Genomic DNA, 15,570 nt, shown 5'->3' on the forward strand with positions numbered 1-15,570 from the left:
AGTTTAAATTAATTTAATAGGTAGAATAATATATGTAGAAATAAACACATCTAATTTTAATAAAACGAGGATAACTTATAATAATTGTAAATATGTAACGTGGTATGTTTTTTGTTTGGCAACCCTACATTTTTAACATGTGTTATGAGAAAAATTTCTAAACACGTTTGCGTTTAGCAAAATAAACGAGATTTAGATTTAACTTATACAATTAAATGATGGATGAAAATAAACCAGGATTAATTGAGGATGTTGACTTATTCTCCAAGGAAAGTCTTGGTGCTGTGATGCGACTTATTCGATCAAGCCACGGGATTCCAACCGCTGGCGACGATTACGAATTTTACAGCAGTTTTTCAGGATTTCGAGATTTCGTGTCACACCAAAGAACTAACTTAATACAATGTATTAGCAAAATTCTTAAAAATCAAGGACTAAAGGTAACATTAAACTGCTAAAGTGTTTTTAGATTGTAAAACAAACGCAAATTTTCTAATCCAACTTTCAGACTTGAGTATTCTGTATTTATGTTTTTTAAGCTGCAATAAAATTATTAAAATATCTAGAAATTTTCAGAAAAAAATAATTGTTTTTTTATAGATATGTTTATGTATTGTCAGATTGTCTGATTGTAAATTAAGCCCTTAAATCTGTTAATATATATATAAATTTGTATAATATCTTTTTAAAATTAATATTCAAATTAATTAAAATAATGTTGATTTTAATGTAAAAGTTAAGCATTTTTTATTCGAACTTTGTTAACAGAATTTACATTTTTAATAAAATTTTTAAAGTTTACAATTAAATGTTTTATTTAGGATAATTTTGCAAGTGGTTTTAGTGATCTGACTGACGCAGATGAGTTAACTGATAGTTTAATTGATTGTAATGATGGTTTGTTGGAGAGAGTTTCTGCATTGTTGGATGAAAATGCTTCAGCTAAGAAAGGAGAAACTTCAAAGCAGGATGACCCTTTGTAAGTAAAAATTACATTTTTTTAGTGGATTACTTTGCTAATGTTATTACTGTATATATATGCTATATGCTATTACATCTCTACTTGTTTTAAATTTAAAATGTAGATTTTATGTTACTTGTATATAATTAAAACTAAATTTAAACAAAAATATTATGGTTAAGTACATATATATTTATTTCAAATGCCGGTTTGCCATAAGTAGTTTTATTAGTATTAAATGTTAGCATAAATTAAATTCAATATTGCAAAAGTGAATATTAAATTTTTTCAAGTGCAAGCTACAAGTAAATCTTAAGAATTTTTTTAGTATTTAAACTTGATCTTATAGTTATGTTTATATATTGTTGTAAATATTTAATTGTTATTTTATAACACAGAGTTCCACAACCTTCCACCTCAGTTATTCCTAACACTGTTGTTTCATCCTGGAATAAAAGAGACAGACATGGAAAAAATAAAACTTTTAGGTAACTGGTTGAACCTTTATACATTATACATTTATTTATGGTAAATTGATGTAAATGGAATTTTTTTGTAGTTTCTCTTTGGTCTTTTATTACATATTTAATTGTTTTTGCAAGTATTTAATTGTCACTTTTTTATTTATTTGTTTACTTTTAAAGTTTAGTTTTCTTTTAATGGAATTCTAATTTGGGATTCTCAACAAAATTGTATTTATTTTTAAGAAGGGCTTTCAATCTAAAGTTGCATGTTTGTTATTATATGTATTTATGCAACATTTTTAATTTTTTTTACAGATTACTTCATGCAAATAATATTCTTCGTCCACAACTTAAATTTCTTGATACAATAGACAACACAAATACTCCTTTTGTTCCTAAAATTAAACATAAACCTAATGCTATGCGACCCCTGTCAAAAATGTTAACAGAAATCCATTCTAAAGGTCAGTAAAATAAATCTAATTTACTATTAAATTTAGCTAGCAAATCGAAAACACCTAAAAATAATAAAAATTAAAATAATATTATTAAAATTTCATTGAACTTTACAAGTTTAATTTCATTGTATAAACATACTTTTTTTTTTTTTTTTTTGTATATATATATCTTTATCCTCGATGTGGGAAAGTTGAATACGCACTTAAACATAGAGTAACATCAGTTACTCCGACCCAGTCTCGAGTTGCCTGTGGCAGTTTGGGATATTATAGATTATACTTGCCCGGTAATTATACTGCTGATTAAGTGCTGGCTCAGCAGAAGTTCATACTGTTTATAGCGCCATACTTGGTGTAGCAAGGGTTCTTACCACTACATCACGCTGCCGGTTTATTACTTCTATTAAATGTTTTAATATGCCATATGTAAGTGTTTTAATGGTAATTAACTTTTTTTTTGTAGTGCCACAAAATGAGGAGACTTCTCTTTCTATTTTAAGTTTAATTAAACAAGGTCGTGAACAAAAGAGTGAAGATATAACTTTATATGAACATCCATACCAATATGAACTTGAGACATGGGAACCGTTATCCGAACAACTCGATAAAGTTGAACCATTCAAGTAAGCGGCATTAAAAGTTTTTTATGTTGTTTTGTATTCTAGCATGTTTCCATATTATATGAGCTTAGTTTTTTGTTTATTTCTTTATCCTGGATGTGAGAAGACTGACTAAATGGCCTAAACAGAGGGTAATGTTTTGTTATTCCACCCAGCCTTTAGTTAACTTTAAGTATTGAGGATACTATTAATAAATAAATGCCTGATAATTCTTGTTAATTGTATTTTGGCTTAGCAGGAGTTTAACCTGTTTTAAGCACTTGCTGGTTTTATTCTAAGTTAGACATTGTATAAAAAGTATGTGCACCAAAACCCTTGAACTTTAAGTAGAAAATAGATAAATATTAGTTACTTATAGCAAGTTTACCAATATTTTTTTGTTGTTGAAAGCTTAACTAGTTGGGATTTAGAATAGAGATTTTAGATGTTATTTTTTATTATATTTAATTAGCACACAAGTTACTGTAAGAGGTTTCTTTTAATTTATTGTGTAACATATTATTTAATTTTCAGATATGATAATATGAGCACAGATAATTGCATCAGAATCGAAACTGTTTCACAATTAAAACGATTAGTTGTTGAACTAAAAGAATGCAAAGAAATTGCTGTTGATCTTGAAGCTCATTCTTATCGAACTTTTCAAGGCATCACTTGTTTAATGCAGGTAAAATAAACATTATTTTTTATATAGTGAAAACATTAACCGGCAGCGTGGTGTAGTGGTAAGAACACTTGCTACACCACCATGAGGTCATGGGTTTAATCCCCACTGCTCCATGCTGTAGCGCCCTTGAGTAAGGTGCTATAAACGGTATGAACTCCTGCTGAACCAGCACTTAATCAGCAGGTTAATTACCGGGCAATTATAATCTATAATATCCCAAACTTCTAAAAGCAACTTAAGACTGGGTCGGAGTAACAGTTATTACTCTATGTTTAAGTCGCGCATTTGACTTTCCCACATCGAGGATAAAGATATATACAAAAAAAATGTGTTTTAAAAATTGTATTCTTATGACTATAGAATAAAATGATTACGTTTTGTAACGTTTTAAAATCTAGTAAAATTATTAGTTGGATATAATTATTTGTTATTCGCATTTTTTAATGCTAGGTAAATATAATTGGCAATGCTTTTAACGCAAATATTTTTAAATAGATATTTAAGTTGTATATACTCAAAAGCAGGATATAGCTTTTACAAACAAATTATTTTTAAATAACAGAAGTTATGAAAATTGTGTGATTAAGTATAAAGTTATTTTTTTAAGTAAAAACATTCAACAATCATTTAACTTATGTTACAGTTCATGTAAATTTTATATTTTTATGCTAGCTTTCTACTAGAAGCAAGGACTACATAGTAGACACTTTATTACTCCGATCAGAATTGCATATTCTTAATGAAGTTTTCACTGATCCAAATATAGTTAAAGCTTTTCACGGTGGAGATTTTGATATAATTTGGTTGCAACGGGATTTTGGGATCTATGTTGTTAACATGTTTGATACAGGTGAGTTTATGATTGATTTTTTTAGTTATTCTTTATGTAATAAGTATGACTTTACAGCCTAAATATTAGGTAACATTAGTTACCCTGGCCTAGACCCAAGTTGACTTAAAAAGTTTAAAACACTGCCGAATAATAAACCTGCTGATTAGTTTTTGGCCTAGCAGGAGTTTATACCTAATGTATAGCTGGTGCCTTACTCAAAGGCACAATAGTGTGAAAGCAGTGAGGATCAAACCTATGACATCATTTAGTAAAAACAAATGTTATTATTTCAACCTGCTGGTATTGGCATTTTTAAAACACCTATTTGATAATAAGGTTAAAACCTTTCTAAATATATTTGTTTGGTCTTGGCCCTTCTTTACTCACTTATAATATGATTAATTTGTTATGTTATATTTTTTGTTTTCATTTTTGGGGCGTTAGCAAGATTGAATACTATTATTTCCTTAACCAAAGTCAGTGTTACTATTTTCTTAAACATAGTTAAACCTTAGAAAGTCAAGGTTTATTTATTATCGAAAATCAAAAATTTTATACTTAACTCTTAAGCTGTTTAAATACTTTTTGCTTTCTATAAAAAGTTTTGTAAGTTGTATATATATATTCTATTACATCTAGTTATACAATATTGTTTCTCTATTTTTACTTAGTTCTGTTCTTGGGAAAAAGTGCTATGGAGATAGAATGTTAGTATTTAAATAAAATATTTAATTTTTTTACTTTTAGGTCAAGCCTCTAGAACTCTTAACCTGCCCAGAAATTCGTTGGATTTTCTTCTTCATCATTATTGTGGGATCGACGTGGATAAAAAATATCAACTTGCAGACTGGCGTGTGAGGCCAATACCAGAAGAAATGCTGTACTACGCTCAGGTAAAGCGAAATCATTTTTATTTAATTTTTTTAACTTTAATTTTTTTTTTCATTTTTTGTTCTAGGGTGATACACACTACCTTCTCTACGTCTACGATTTGATGCGCAACGAGCTTCTGAGCACCGCAAATGGAGACCCAAGATTGCTACGCCACGTATTATTTAAGAGTCGAGACTTGTGTTTACAGAAGTACGAAAAACCTTTGTTTTCCAGCGAGTCTCATTTACATTTGCTGGAGCGCCAAAACAGGCGAACCGGTCTCGTAAAAAAAAACTTCGCACCACAGCAACTAGAAGCTCTGAGGTTGCTCTACCAATGGCGTGACGTAATAGCTAGACAAGAGGACGAGAGTACCGGCTATATCCTTCCCAACCACATGTTGTTACAGATAGCCGAGATATTACCACGTGAGGCACAGGGGGTTCTTGCATGTTGTAACCCTATACCACCTATGCTTAGGCAGCATGTGTTGGCAGTTCACCAGTTAATAATAGAGGCAAGAAATAAGACTACATCTCGCGTTTTGGATGCTAGTACTTCTGTTTTGAATCCAACAAGCTCGCACCAGACCAGAGTCCCTGTCCCAGCGAAGTCCGATTTGGATAACTTATTATTTGACTCTCCACACGATTTCTCCCATAACTCGAACTTGGGAATCAATTTGTTGTTTAACAAAAAAGAGAACTCTTCTTTGATTAAGGAAGCTGCTACTTCTTCTCTTTTGGGACCGTTTTCTAAAGACACTAAAGCGTCTAAACGTGCCAGTACTAAATCAGTCACCCGAAAATTACCTAAAAACAAAACTAATTTGGATATCTTTTCGATGTATATGCCTTCTACGGTTAGGACAACAGAAAAAGCAGTACAAACGTCGAAAGTGGATGCTAATTCTGAGACAACGCCCTTGACGTTAAAGCATATGCTGTCTGCTGAGTTCGTTTGGCGAATGAAACGTCTAGAAGGCAAACAAAAAACTGAAACTAAAAAAATCGAGAAAGAAAAAACGAAGAGTTTTGGCACGGTTGTTAACGTTCCTAAAGAAGCGCACGTCGACACCGACACACAAGTTCAAGTGTTGCGGGAAATTACCAAGTCGGATCCCGCCGAGAAAAAGCAAAATTTGCATTCTCCAGCGTTAAACTTTGCCGGGTTTTCGAACAAGAAACAACGCCAAGGGGAATCACCTCGCGGTGGTTTTTCCCCGCGGGGTTTCAGGAGGGGGCAAAATAGAAACAGAAGGGGTTCGTCAAGGGGTAGAGGAAAAGGATTCGAGACAGAAAAACGACCCTTCGTGCCCCACCAATACGGAGACGACGACTTTAAGATCTTCCAAAAAAATGCGCCCAACAAAAAGAAACGAAGAAAATAATTTTTTTGTTTTTACTTCCTGTAAATAAAGATTAAAAATCTTCTTTCAAATAAAACTAATTAAAAAGTTTTCTACTTTATTTGAGGCGTATGTAAAAGCAGTTTTACGTCGTTAAAATGTCTAGTTCTTCTAAGTTCCTATTGCTTCCTTAGCAAGCAGGAAGTTGATGCTAGTTTTGAAACAAGGGTGTAGTTTTTGTTACACTATAATGTTAATGTTAGTTAAGTTCTGGGTTAGTAGTAATAGTATGGTTTCAGTCATTTTTAAAAAAAAATTTAGGCATGTTTATTATTGAAACTGGCAAATTCGCTCGACTTTATGGGGAATTATATTATAAGTTTTACAAATCCTAACTTACCTAGTGCTGTCAAAATTTATTTGTGTTACAACGAACTAACGTTTATCTTTGTTATTTGTGATTTTAGACACAGCAATGCCTTGGCTATTGTATAGATAGCACATTGGTTTACGTAAAACCCTTCTTAAACGTTTGATTATGCTAGTACAAGCGACTATATCTAATTTAAGTTAATATTAACGGTAGCCGGATATCAACAGAAACCATATGTTCGGTTAGTTATGGCCTATTAGAATTGGATTAAAATTTTTAGGGCCAGCGAATATATCCTAATATTACTTGCAGAAATCTGTTTTACAAAAACGTTGTCAAAATATTACATTATGTTTATAGAATATTTAGAAATATGACAATAAGGGAGTTATTAGATTTAAAACATCATTACTCGAGCAGCAGGTAATACGTTGTAAGCTTATTGGAAAAAAACATTTAATAGTTAAATAAAATTCTGAATTTGTAAGAACAGTTTAGGCAACTGCCATAGCCTGTTTTTAGGGAGATTTAAAGCTAACGGCCTTTTTACTTGTGTGTTTTAATAAGCACTATACGAGTATACAATTTCACTTTTAATGACATTATGTCAATAATGAAAATAAAAATATATCGTTTTACACTGCTAAAATGTAGAATTATTTCCTGTCAGATTGCCTTAATATAAAGATATAGAACAACGAGGCAATTAACGACTTTTTGACATCTAAAATAATTAAGGCGGGATACTGGATTTTCTAGAAGATAGTAACAGTCAACGACTTACATATCCAGACCGAATTCAGCAAACAATTTTTTTAAAAGTCACGCTTTTTATGGAATTAATTTTAAGGTTTTTTTAGAAGTTTAAAAATGCTATGTTGTAGTAGTGATTTAGTACTACTTGGTATTGCAGTAAGCGGTATAATTATGGAGGTTGTGATGATTGGGTCACACATTTTGTCACTTTTTTACGCGTAAGTTTTTGTTAAGTTATTTCGAATATACTTTATTTATTATTTGATAGTTTACGGTTTTTTAACGAACTCATTTCTTTTAGGGTTCTCGGCGAAATTAAAATTACTTTAACGTTTATTTAAAATCAACAACTAGGTACTCCAGCCCTATTTGACTCTTATTTTAACTCTGTAATTAGTATATATTTATTGATGGGCTATTTCTATTTTATAAGCAATACATATTGTTCTTCTTGCTATTGTCCTAGCATCCCTTTACATCAATGTATTTCTTTTTAGACCAACAGAGTCAATTTAATAGCTTAACTGCTAACTTTACTGGCCGTTATAGTTCTCTAATTTATGACTCACAATTACATTTGTGATGAGACTAAAAAAGAAAGAAGATGAATCATATTACAATAGGTTTTTAATATTGTTTAATTAATAAAACATTTTCTTGAATGTTTTAGAAAATTTTATATGAACAAACCGATTTTTGTGTCGAACCACAAGAGATTTAAAGAAGGTGTTTCCATTTTAAAACCTTTAAAAGAATGTGATTCAACTTTATCAGACAATTTAGAAACATTTTTTCTACTTGATTATCCACTGGTACATTTACAATAAAATATTATACTATGCTTGAAAAATACTAATTTTTGCTGTATATTACTTTTCGTTAGAAATTAACTTTGTTTTTTTTTGGGAAATTTTTTGCTGGTGGCTAATATTTTTGACTTTGTTTTTTAATTTTTACAGTTTGAAATTTTATTCTGCATACAAGATCCATTAGATCCTGCTCATAATATTGTTCTAGAACTAATAAAAAAGCATCCTCGCGTTGATGCCAAAATATGCTCCGGTAAAATAAAAAATAAAGGGAACATAGCTGGATTACTTTTTCCAGTAGTTTTTTACTAAAAATTTGTATTAAATAACATTTTAAAATGAGTGAAAAATCGTTTTTTTGTTGTATACAAGTTAGTACTTTCTACGTCATCATAAACAGGGCTTCCCTTTCTTTTTTAAAAATAAATTAATTTTTTGAATTTGTATAACTTAAAAAGTAAGCAAAATTATTTGAAGTTGAACTCATTTTTGTGTTCAGTGACACCAACTTTATAAATTTTTAAGTAAAAAAATATCGCTAATATATGACTTTAAACATATTTTGTAATTATCAACAAGTTTACCAGCCTATTGATTAACAGTTGCTACAAATGTTGGCGCCAACCCGAAAATTAACAACATGATGGCAGGATATGACGTCATGAAGTACAAATGGTTCTGGATATCAGACTCCTGCACGTTCGTCCAGCCGAACAGTTTAAACTCGCTGATGACGCACATGGACGATGACGTCACGTTAGTGCACGCAAACCCCTGTTTTGCGAATCGAAGTTCTGTGACGGGGGGCATCGAAAAGGTTTGGTTTTTTAAAATGAAAAAGAATAAATTGAAGAAAATGGTGGTAGTAACTTTGTAAAATACAAACTTTATATTAATATATATGTTAACTATTACTTTATGCAACAAGAAATCTGTAAGTATAGGCTTTATAAAGGTAATGACACTGGATTGCAAATTAAGAGGTGTTAGGTTCGAATCTTACTTTAGTCATTTTTTTATTTTAAAAGTTATTTACCTCAACATTCTAAATTATATTACTTTTAAAAGTATACCATATTTAAATATAAAGAAAAACTTATTTAAATTTTTGTTTTGCTTTTTTAGATCTTTTTTGGTACTTATCATTCTAGATGGTATATTCTGGCTCATATTCTAGGTTTTACTTTTCTATCCGGTTCATCTAATTTAATTCGAAAAGACAATTTTGAAAAATGTTTTGGCGGCCTTGCTGAGTTGTCGAAATACATAGCAGAAGATTACTTTATGGCAAAAATCCTTAGCGAAAAGTAAAAATTTGTATTATTAAAAAATTATGTTACTTAAAATAATTAAAATTTGAGGACCTAATTAATTTTTTTTCTCTATGTTTTAGAGGTTATAAAGTAACACTGGCAACAAAACCAGTTATTTTAAACTCTGAATTTTTTGGAATAAACGCCTATATTGAAAGAATGAAAAGGTATGATTAAAAAATTACACAAAATATTGAAATTTTAAGTCATATAATTTAGCATAAATTGTATTTTTCATATTAATATTTTTTAAAGGTGGACTAAATTACGTATAGCTATGGTGCCACTAGCAGTTTTTTTGGAGTTACTAACAGATTGTTTTATTACTGGGTTCATATTTTCATGGACTTCATATTATTTATTTTCGTGGAATATGTTTGTGGTATTTAACTACCATCTGCTCGCGTGGTTTTTATTTGATTACATTTTCATTAAAACGCTGGAGGTATGTGGGATTTTTTGCAAATACTTTACCTAAACTTTAATATGTTAAAACAAAAAAAAAATTTCCCAAAAATTTTTCCGAAAAAAAATTTTAGTATTTTTTTATATTGTTTTGTTTTTGTTATCATTAAGTTTATTTTTAGAAATCCAACTTCCAAATGAAAAAGATCGATTTTATAGCAGCCTGGCTGATGCGGGAATTTTTGGTTCCTTATATTTTATTTGCCGCTATATGTAATCCTACTCTAAGATGGAAAAAACGAATCTTTAAATTAAAATGTGGTGGTACTGCAGAAGAAATTGCAAACGTTTAAAATCAAAATTTGAAAATTTTTAACATAAATTCTTTATATTGATTAGTATACTTGCGTTATTAGATAACTTTATCAAATACCTATAGGCTTGCTTTATTAATATACCTCGTATGTTTAATTTTTATAATAATTCATGTACATATATGTTATGTATACTAATGAAATATAATGTTTATGATGGGTATGCATTTCTATAAAGGGTACTGACTTTATTTTACTAACAAGTTAAAATGTTGAAATTCTATTGTAATCCTTTAGAATATAAAAAATTGTTTAGAATATTTTTTCTCTTTTTTTCTTTAGGAATTATTAACTCGATCACTTAATGATATGACAGTTAAGTTATATTTATTTATCAAAATCTTAGATCGTATTTATTTTATATTTGTTTATTAAAATATTTTTTATTTGTTTATTTTCTTTGATACCAAAACGTTTTATTTTTCTGCAGGAAATGCGTTTGTTTTTGGAACTGTTTACGTTTGTACTTATGTTGCTCTCTAACTATGCAATTGTTACACTGAAAATTGTTTTAAAATTAATATATTACATTAGTTATTGCAGATAATACAGTTAAAGCTTACTAATATTCTTAGTTTTGATGTTTTTTTAGGTTTGAATAGAGTTAGTTTTCTTGCCGGTCATTCTTCTTTTCAGCGATCTGGCATTGGTGACGACCGTCACTGTGCAATCGCACCAAATTAACATCCGCAAGATGGCGGCGCGGAGCCCAGGCATATATACAATCAGCAGTGCAGGGCAAATCAGGCAATATACATACACAATTCCAGAAAAGGCCGTGAACACTACTGGACTAACTGCATTCAACTTCTCGCCCGGGGTAAATACATCAACCAAGAAACAACCCATAACGGGTGTTGTAGCAATTGTGTAAGCCACAGACAAACCGATAAGAAGTTTTATAGTAGGATGCAGTGACATTTTTGACTTCTAAAACGATAATATTATGATTAACAACAAACATCATATAAAGATTGAATATGAAATGAATAAATATGTGGTGTACCACAATGTGGTTTAGTTTGTTTTGATACTTTTAAAAATGTAGAAGAATAAGAGGAACTGCTTCCCACGTTGTTATTTTGGTTCGCTGTGCTTTCGGTAACCATTTGGTTTTCTCCTTCTATAACATATAAAAAATTGTAATTTAACAAGACATAAAAACAGTTAAAATTATGATCAGATTTTTTTATTATGATCAAAATAATTTGTAAGTAAGCACATCAAGTTTAAAAAAATGTTTTCCAAAATACTTATTTACCCTTTACTTTCTTTTTCGGTGTTCTTTTAACAGTTTTCCAGAACTTCTTTATGGCAAAAACTAACATAACAAATATTATAATAAGTTGCAAGAACCAGATGATAACAGCAAATCCGATATGAATATTGGTCATTGGCAACCAAATATTGGAACACTTGTTGGGATTGTAAGCTAAAAAATAAAAGTTTTGCGATATTAGCATTCATAATTAAAAAAAAGACCGGCAGCGGGGCAGAGTGGAGAGAACACTTGCAACACCACATAAGGTCGTAAGTTCAATCCCGACAGCTCACATGTAGCACCCTTGAGTTAGGCGCTATAAATGGTATTAACTCCTGCGAAACATAAAGGTATATACATACTAGAATACTGACAAGAATATAAAAAGACCAACTCTTTATTGATCCTCTTTGTACAACTTTAAAACAGTGCAGTTGTTGGAATACTTTTTAACATTGAGTATTCATTGTAAGTTAAAAAGCAATAACTATATTAGGCTACCTGGAATACAAGTGTTTAGTTCGTAGTATGCCGGTAAACAGCGACAATATGGAATACAACTTGCACTTTTAAAGAAAATTGGAATGGTAAATATTGCTGGAATCAACCAAGTTAGGCCAAGGATGAAAACAGTGTTTTTTGTGTTGCTACTTGTCTAAATTCAAAAGTTAAATGGGTGCGTCACATTTCCGGCTGTTTAAACCACTAAGACCTAGCTTTCTATATCTTTAACAAACGATTCTATATTTAATCTTACAAAACCCAACAGGAATATTAAGATTTAAAAATTGTCTAAAATTTAAAAAAATCTTTTTTAACACTATTAAATGTCTAACATGCTTATCAGCTGAATCTGAAGTGGATAACTTCGGGCTTAAAGAGGAATTTGATTTTATCCTTAACCTCGCATCCGTTACTCCCGATCTTCCAATAAAGTAAGCATTGATCGTGATCCCTCGGATCAGAGCTGCAACGTTTCCACTCATAACCAAGAACACGCTAACTACAATCGTTTTTCGAAATCCAAACCATACCATGATTGCTTGGTCACCGGAATTAGTGACGTCAAATCTTTGAAACAAAAATTGGTATTGCTTTGCTAATCTAATTTCCTTTGGTATATTTAAAAAAATTATAAATATATAGCTGTGTGTACAAAAATATATGGTTAAGTATCAGTACATTGGTTAATATCATCTATTATAAAGTCAACACATTGGCAGTTGTACTACAAGTTAAATTTAATTGGCATTAAGTCAACAAGTACTTACGAATTTACTCCGAACGGTAGCTTATCAAGATCTTCCTTAGATTTTGCCACTCGTTCAAATGGATAACGGTATGTTATAAGGGTATATAGAAAGACCAATGCTAGGGACATGTTGCCCAGCAACAAGCTAATGACGTAAGCATAAACTCTGTATTGTTTCAATTGCTTTCGACCGACTATGATAGCAAGCAACACAATCGCATTAAAAAGCAACTGGATAAAACAAAAGGTTGCTTTTAAAATTTTTTAAATACAAAGGCTTAATGTTGCAGTTTCCAAAGGTCACGTGATTGCTCATCAATTCATCAATAAATAAATATTTTGCGCTGGAACACGATCTAAAAAATCGTTATTTAACGAAAAACCTCAACGTATATCAAAGAGGAAATTTATTTAGTAATCACAAAAGCCTACGCAAATGCTTGAGTTAGGTACTGCACGCTATCGACTTATGCTTTTTTTACTAATGGCATGATACACTTTTTATAGTGTAGAATTATATTATGTTACGCACAACAGCCATGACCAAATTTAATGAGCAACATATTACCAAAGTTTCATGGTTGTAATTTTTCATTTTCGATAAAGATTATTGTTTGTGATTTTCATTTGGCTAAGTAAAATATTGGGTAATCAAGGGCAAGTTGTTGTGGTTAGAACATTTGGTTCAAATACACAGAGTCCTGGTTTCGATCACCACTAATTACATGTGATCGATCACCACTAATTACATGTGATAACCTTGAGTAAAATATTTTAAAATAAACTCTTTTTTGTAGAACTTAAAGTCAATCAGCGGGTGAAACAATTAATTTAGTCAATAACATTCAAAACTGCCAGTGGCACAATAAGAGAAGTTTCGGGTAATCAACTTTACTCAATGCTAAGTCTATTAAGATATTCTTCTTACTTTGTAAATAAAACAAAATTCAAAGAATGTAAAAACATATGGTTTGTTGTGCTTTTAAGGCTTTATTAACCATATAAGCTAAAGCAGTACAACAAGTATTTTGTGAAATTCACTAAACACCTAAAATCACCAATACACAATTTTCCATGCACGTTTGACTATTTTTTTCTGCCATTTAGTACAAACCTTTAATCACGTTTAATTATATGGTGACCGGACAAAATTGAAGTCAAAATAACATTTATCATAAATAATCAAATCGATTATTAAATTCATTCTATGGGCTTAATACTTACTAACTTATATGTGATTTAGCTAAAGGCTGATTTAGGATATATTTATAAACTACTCAACTTACCAACATAAATAATAGAACAGCGTAAAGTATGAAATCAGATCGTGCGGTTGGCTCACATACTTGCACATTGCTCCGATTTAAACTTGAATTGTAACTGAACAATATCTCGCTGTCCATTATATTAACTATAAATATTAAATTCGATTAACTTAAGTATGCACTTTACTGTAGAAACTGCAAGTCAATTAATAATACATGACTGTAGCGTAACCAAAGCCTAAGTATATCGGTTTTAAATTTTTCTTAAATGTAATCACGTCTGACGCAAAAACTGTAGCACATTATACGTGACGTCCTGTCGCCTTTTTATAGAATAAACAGAGTCATTAACTAAACAAATAAAGCCATAGTCGATGCATGAATGACATTAAACTGTCAGTTAGTAGCGACTTAAAATAGCTAACTTATAAATTTTTTTTAATACTTTAAAATCGAAAAATGTCTGCTGGCATAATACATTTAGACGAATTATTTAAAAAAAATTTTGTTACGGACTAATTAGCATTTAGCAATTTAATTTGGCATCTAAATTAAAAACTTTTGGAACACTTAAAATACAAATTTTAATTTTTAAATTTAATTAACTTTTAATTAAATTTTAGGTCACTGCTTTTGTAAAACATTTTTACCAAATTTTTTTAATTCCTATATCACATTGTTTCATGTAGCAAAATATATCCTTAAAACAATACCGATTTTTAAGCATACAAATATCATGCCTGTAGCTATATTAACACAATAAAAAATGCGGTTTAACCACTTTGCCACAACTATGTATTGCACAAATTATACAATCGATAAAACATGTCCGGGTATTCTAATAGCCTTGTTTTAAATAATATTAGATGGTAATAACTAAATATCTGTTAGGATAAGTTTTTAAATCAGGAAATAAAATTTAAAAAAAATAGTGATTATTTATATATTATTTTGCGTAAAATAGTAATCGCTGGCTGGCGCTGAAGGACTGTAAGGTCTGATGTTTTCACGCAATTTTTGGTTTAGGGGATTATACGGGTACAATTTTATGGTTGGGAAATATCATGGTAAATTTACGGTGTTTGTAGTTTTATTGATTTTCCAAACAAAATCCCTGAGAAAAGAAGAAGTAGAAATTTATATTTCGTCTAGATAGTTAATAGATAATTGTTAAGTGGTTTGATCTAGTTTATGATAAATTGTTTCATATACAATACAGATAAAGTAATTCCTATTTCAGGCAATAACGCATATAGATTACCTAAAAGTAAAGTGCATGGTTTGGTGATATTAGGAGTTTAAGTAAGCTTGGTGTACGTTATTGTACAAGTATATATTTGTTTATATATTTACTTTGGTGTTTATTAAGACAGTACCTTCAAAACTTCAAATTTTAAGGTTTTAAAAGGATTAACGCACTTGGAAACGTACATATTGATTTGATTTACCAGTTATAGTTACATATTCTTATATTATTTTAGTTTTTAAATGTCAAAGCCCAACAAAAAACGTCAATAAATTTCTCGCATGATTTGTTAT

At 30.1% G+C, this 15,570-nt stretch overlaps 3 protein-coding genes across 5 annotated transcripts; 2 read left to right on the forward strand and 1 right to left on the reverse strand.

The window, feature by feature from the left end:
- Positions 1–161: 161 nt before the first annotated feature.
- Positions 162–6,265, forward strand: LOC145749684 (exosome complex component 10-like). Its single transcript, XM_082565516.1, has 9 exons — positions 162–440; positions 822–979; positions 1,360–1,449; positions 1,741–1,889; positions 2,347–2,506; positions 3,017–3,170; positions 3,843–4,020; positions 4,750–4,895; positions 4,961–6,265. The coding sequence occupies exons 1-9, from the start codon at positions 216–218 to the stop codon at positions 6,263–6,265; spliced, it is 2,565 nt and encodes an 854-aa protein (XP_082421642.1). The 5' UTR covers positions 162–215.
- Positions 6,266–6,969: 704 nt separating this feature from the next.
- Positions 6,970–10,232, forward strand: LOC145764087 (ceramide glucosyltransferase-like). The gene is made up of 8 exons (XM_082575670.1): positions 6,970–7,019; positions 8,023–8,164; positions 8,312–8,414; positions 8,764–8,978; positions 9,287–9,468; positions 9,555–9,641; positions 9,730–9,919; positions 10,062–10,232. Exons 1-8 carry the CDS (start codon positions 6,970–6,972, stop codon positions 10,230–10,232), a joined length of 1,140 nt encoding a protein of 379 aa, XP_082431796.1.
- A 452-nt stretch (positions 10,233–10,684) lies between these two features.
- Positions 10,685–14,275, reverse strand: LOC145762376 (uncharacterized). Of its 3 annotated transcripts, none has more exons than XM_082574647.1 (7): positions 14,053–14,275; positions 12,786–12,997; positions 12,351–12,585; positions 12,016–12,169; positions 11,515–11,685; positions 11,327–11,376; positions 10,685–11,183 (listed from the first exon to the last, which is right to left on the reverse strand). In XM_082574647.1, exons 1-7 carry the CDS (start codon positions 14,167–14,169, stop codon positions 10,842–10,844), a joined length of 1,281 nt encoding a protein of 426 aa, XP_082430773.1. In that variant the 5' UTR covers positions 14,170–14,275; the 3' UTR covers positions 10,685–10,841. The 3 variants fall into 3 exon arrangements, with proteins under 3 accessions (XP_082430773.1, XP_082430772.1, XP_082430774.1); XM_082574646.1 differs by having other exon boundaries at positions 11,288–11,376; XM_082574648.1 differs by having other exon boundaries at positions 10,935–11,183; positions 11,260–11,376.
- Positions 14,276–15,570: the final 1,295 nt, after the last annotated feature.

The sequence above is a fragment of the Corella eumyota genome, chromosome 1 (genome assembly GCF_963082875.1).
Source record: "Corella eumyota chromosome 1, kaCorEumy4.1, whole genome shotgun sequence".
NCBI lineage: Eukaryota > Metazoa > Chordata > Ascidiacea > Phlebobranchia > Corellidae > Corella > Corella eumyota.

Excerpts from the sequence above, each read along its gene's own strand:
- LOC145749684 (XM_082565516.1), top strand. The coding sequence starts at position 216 with ATGATGGATGAAAATAAACCAGGATTAATTGAGGATGTTGACTTATTC. Across the intron at positions 1,450-1,740 it reads GGAAAAAATAAAACTTTTAG|ATTACTTCATGCAAATAATA; the intron begins GTAACTGGTTGA and ends TTTTTTTTACAG. Across the intron at positions 2,507-3,016 it reads GATAAAGTTGAACCATTCAA|ATATGATAATATGAGCACAG; the intron begins GTAAGCGGCATT and ends TTTAATTTTCAG.
- LOC145764087 (XM_082575670.1), top strand. The coding sequence starts at position 6,970 with ATGACAATAAGGGAGTTATTAGATTTAAAACATCATTACTCGAGCAGC. Across the intron at positions 9,469-9,554 it reads GCAAAAATCCTTAGCGAAAA|AGGTTATAAAGTAACACTGG; the intron begins GTAAAAATTTGT and ends TCTATGTTTTAG. Across the intron at positions 9,920-10,061 it reads TTTTCATTAAAACGCTGGAG|AAATCCAACTTCCAAATGAA; the intron begins GTATGTGGGATT and ends GTTTATTTTTAG.
- LOC145762376 (XM_082574646.1), bottom strand. The coding sequence starts at position 14,169 with ATGGACAGCGAGATATTGTTCAGTTACAATTCAAGTTTAAATCGGAGC. Across the intron at positions 12,586-12,785 it reads CTACCGTTCGGAGTAAATTC|ATTTGACGTCACTAATTCCG; the intron begins GTAAGTACTTGT and ends TTTGTTTCAAAG. Across the intron at positions 11,377-11,514 it reads ACCGAAAAAGAAAGTAAAGG|AAGGAGAAAACCAAATGGTT; the intron begins GTAAATAAGTAT and ends TATATGTTATAG.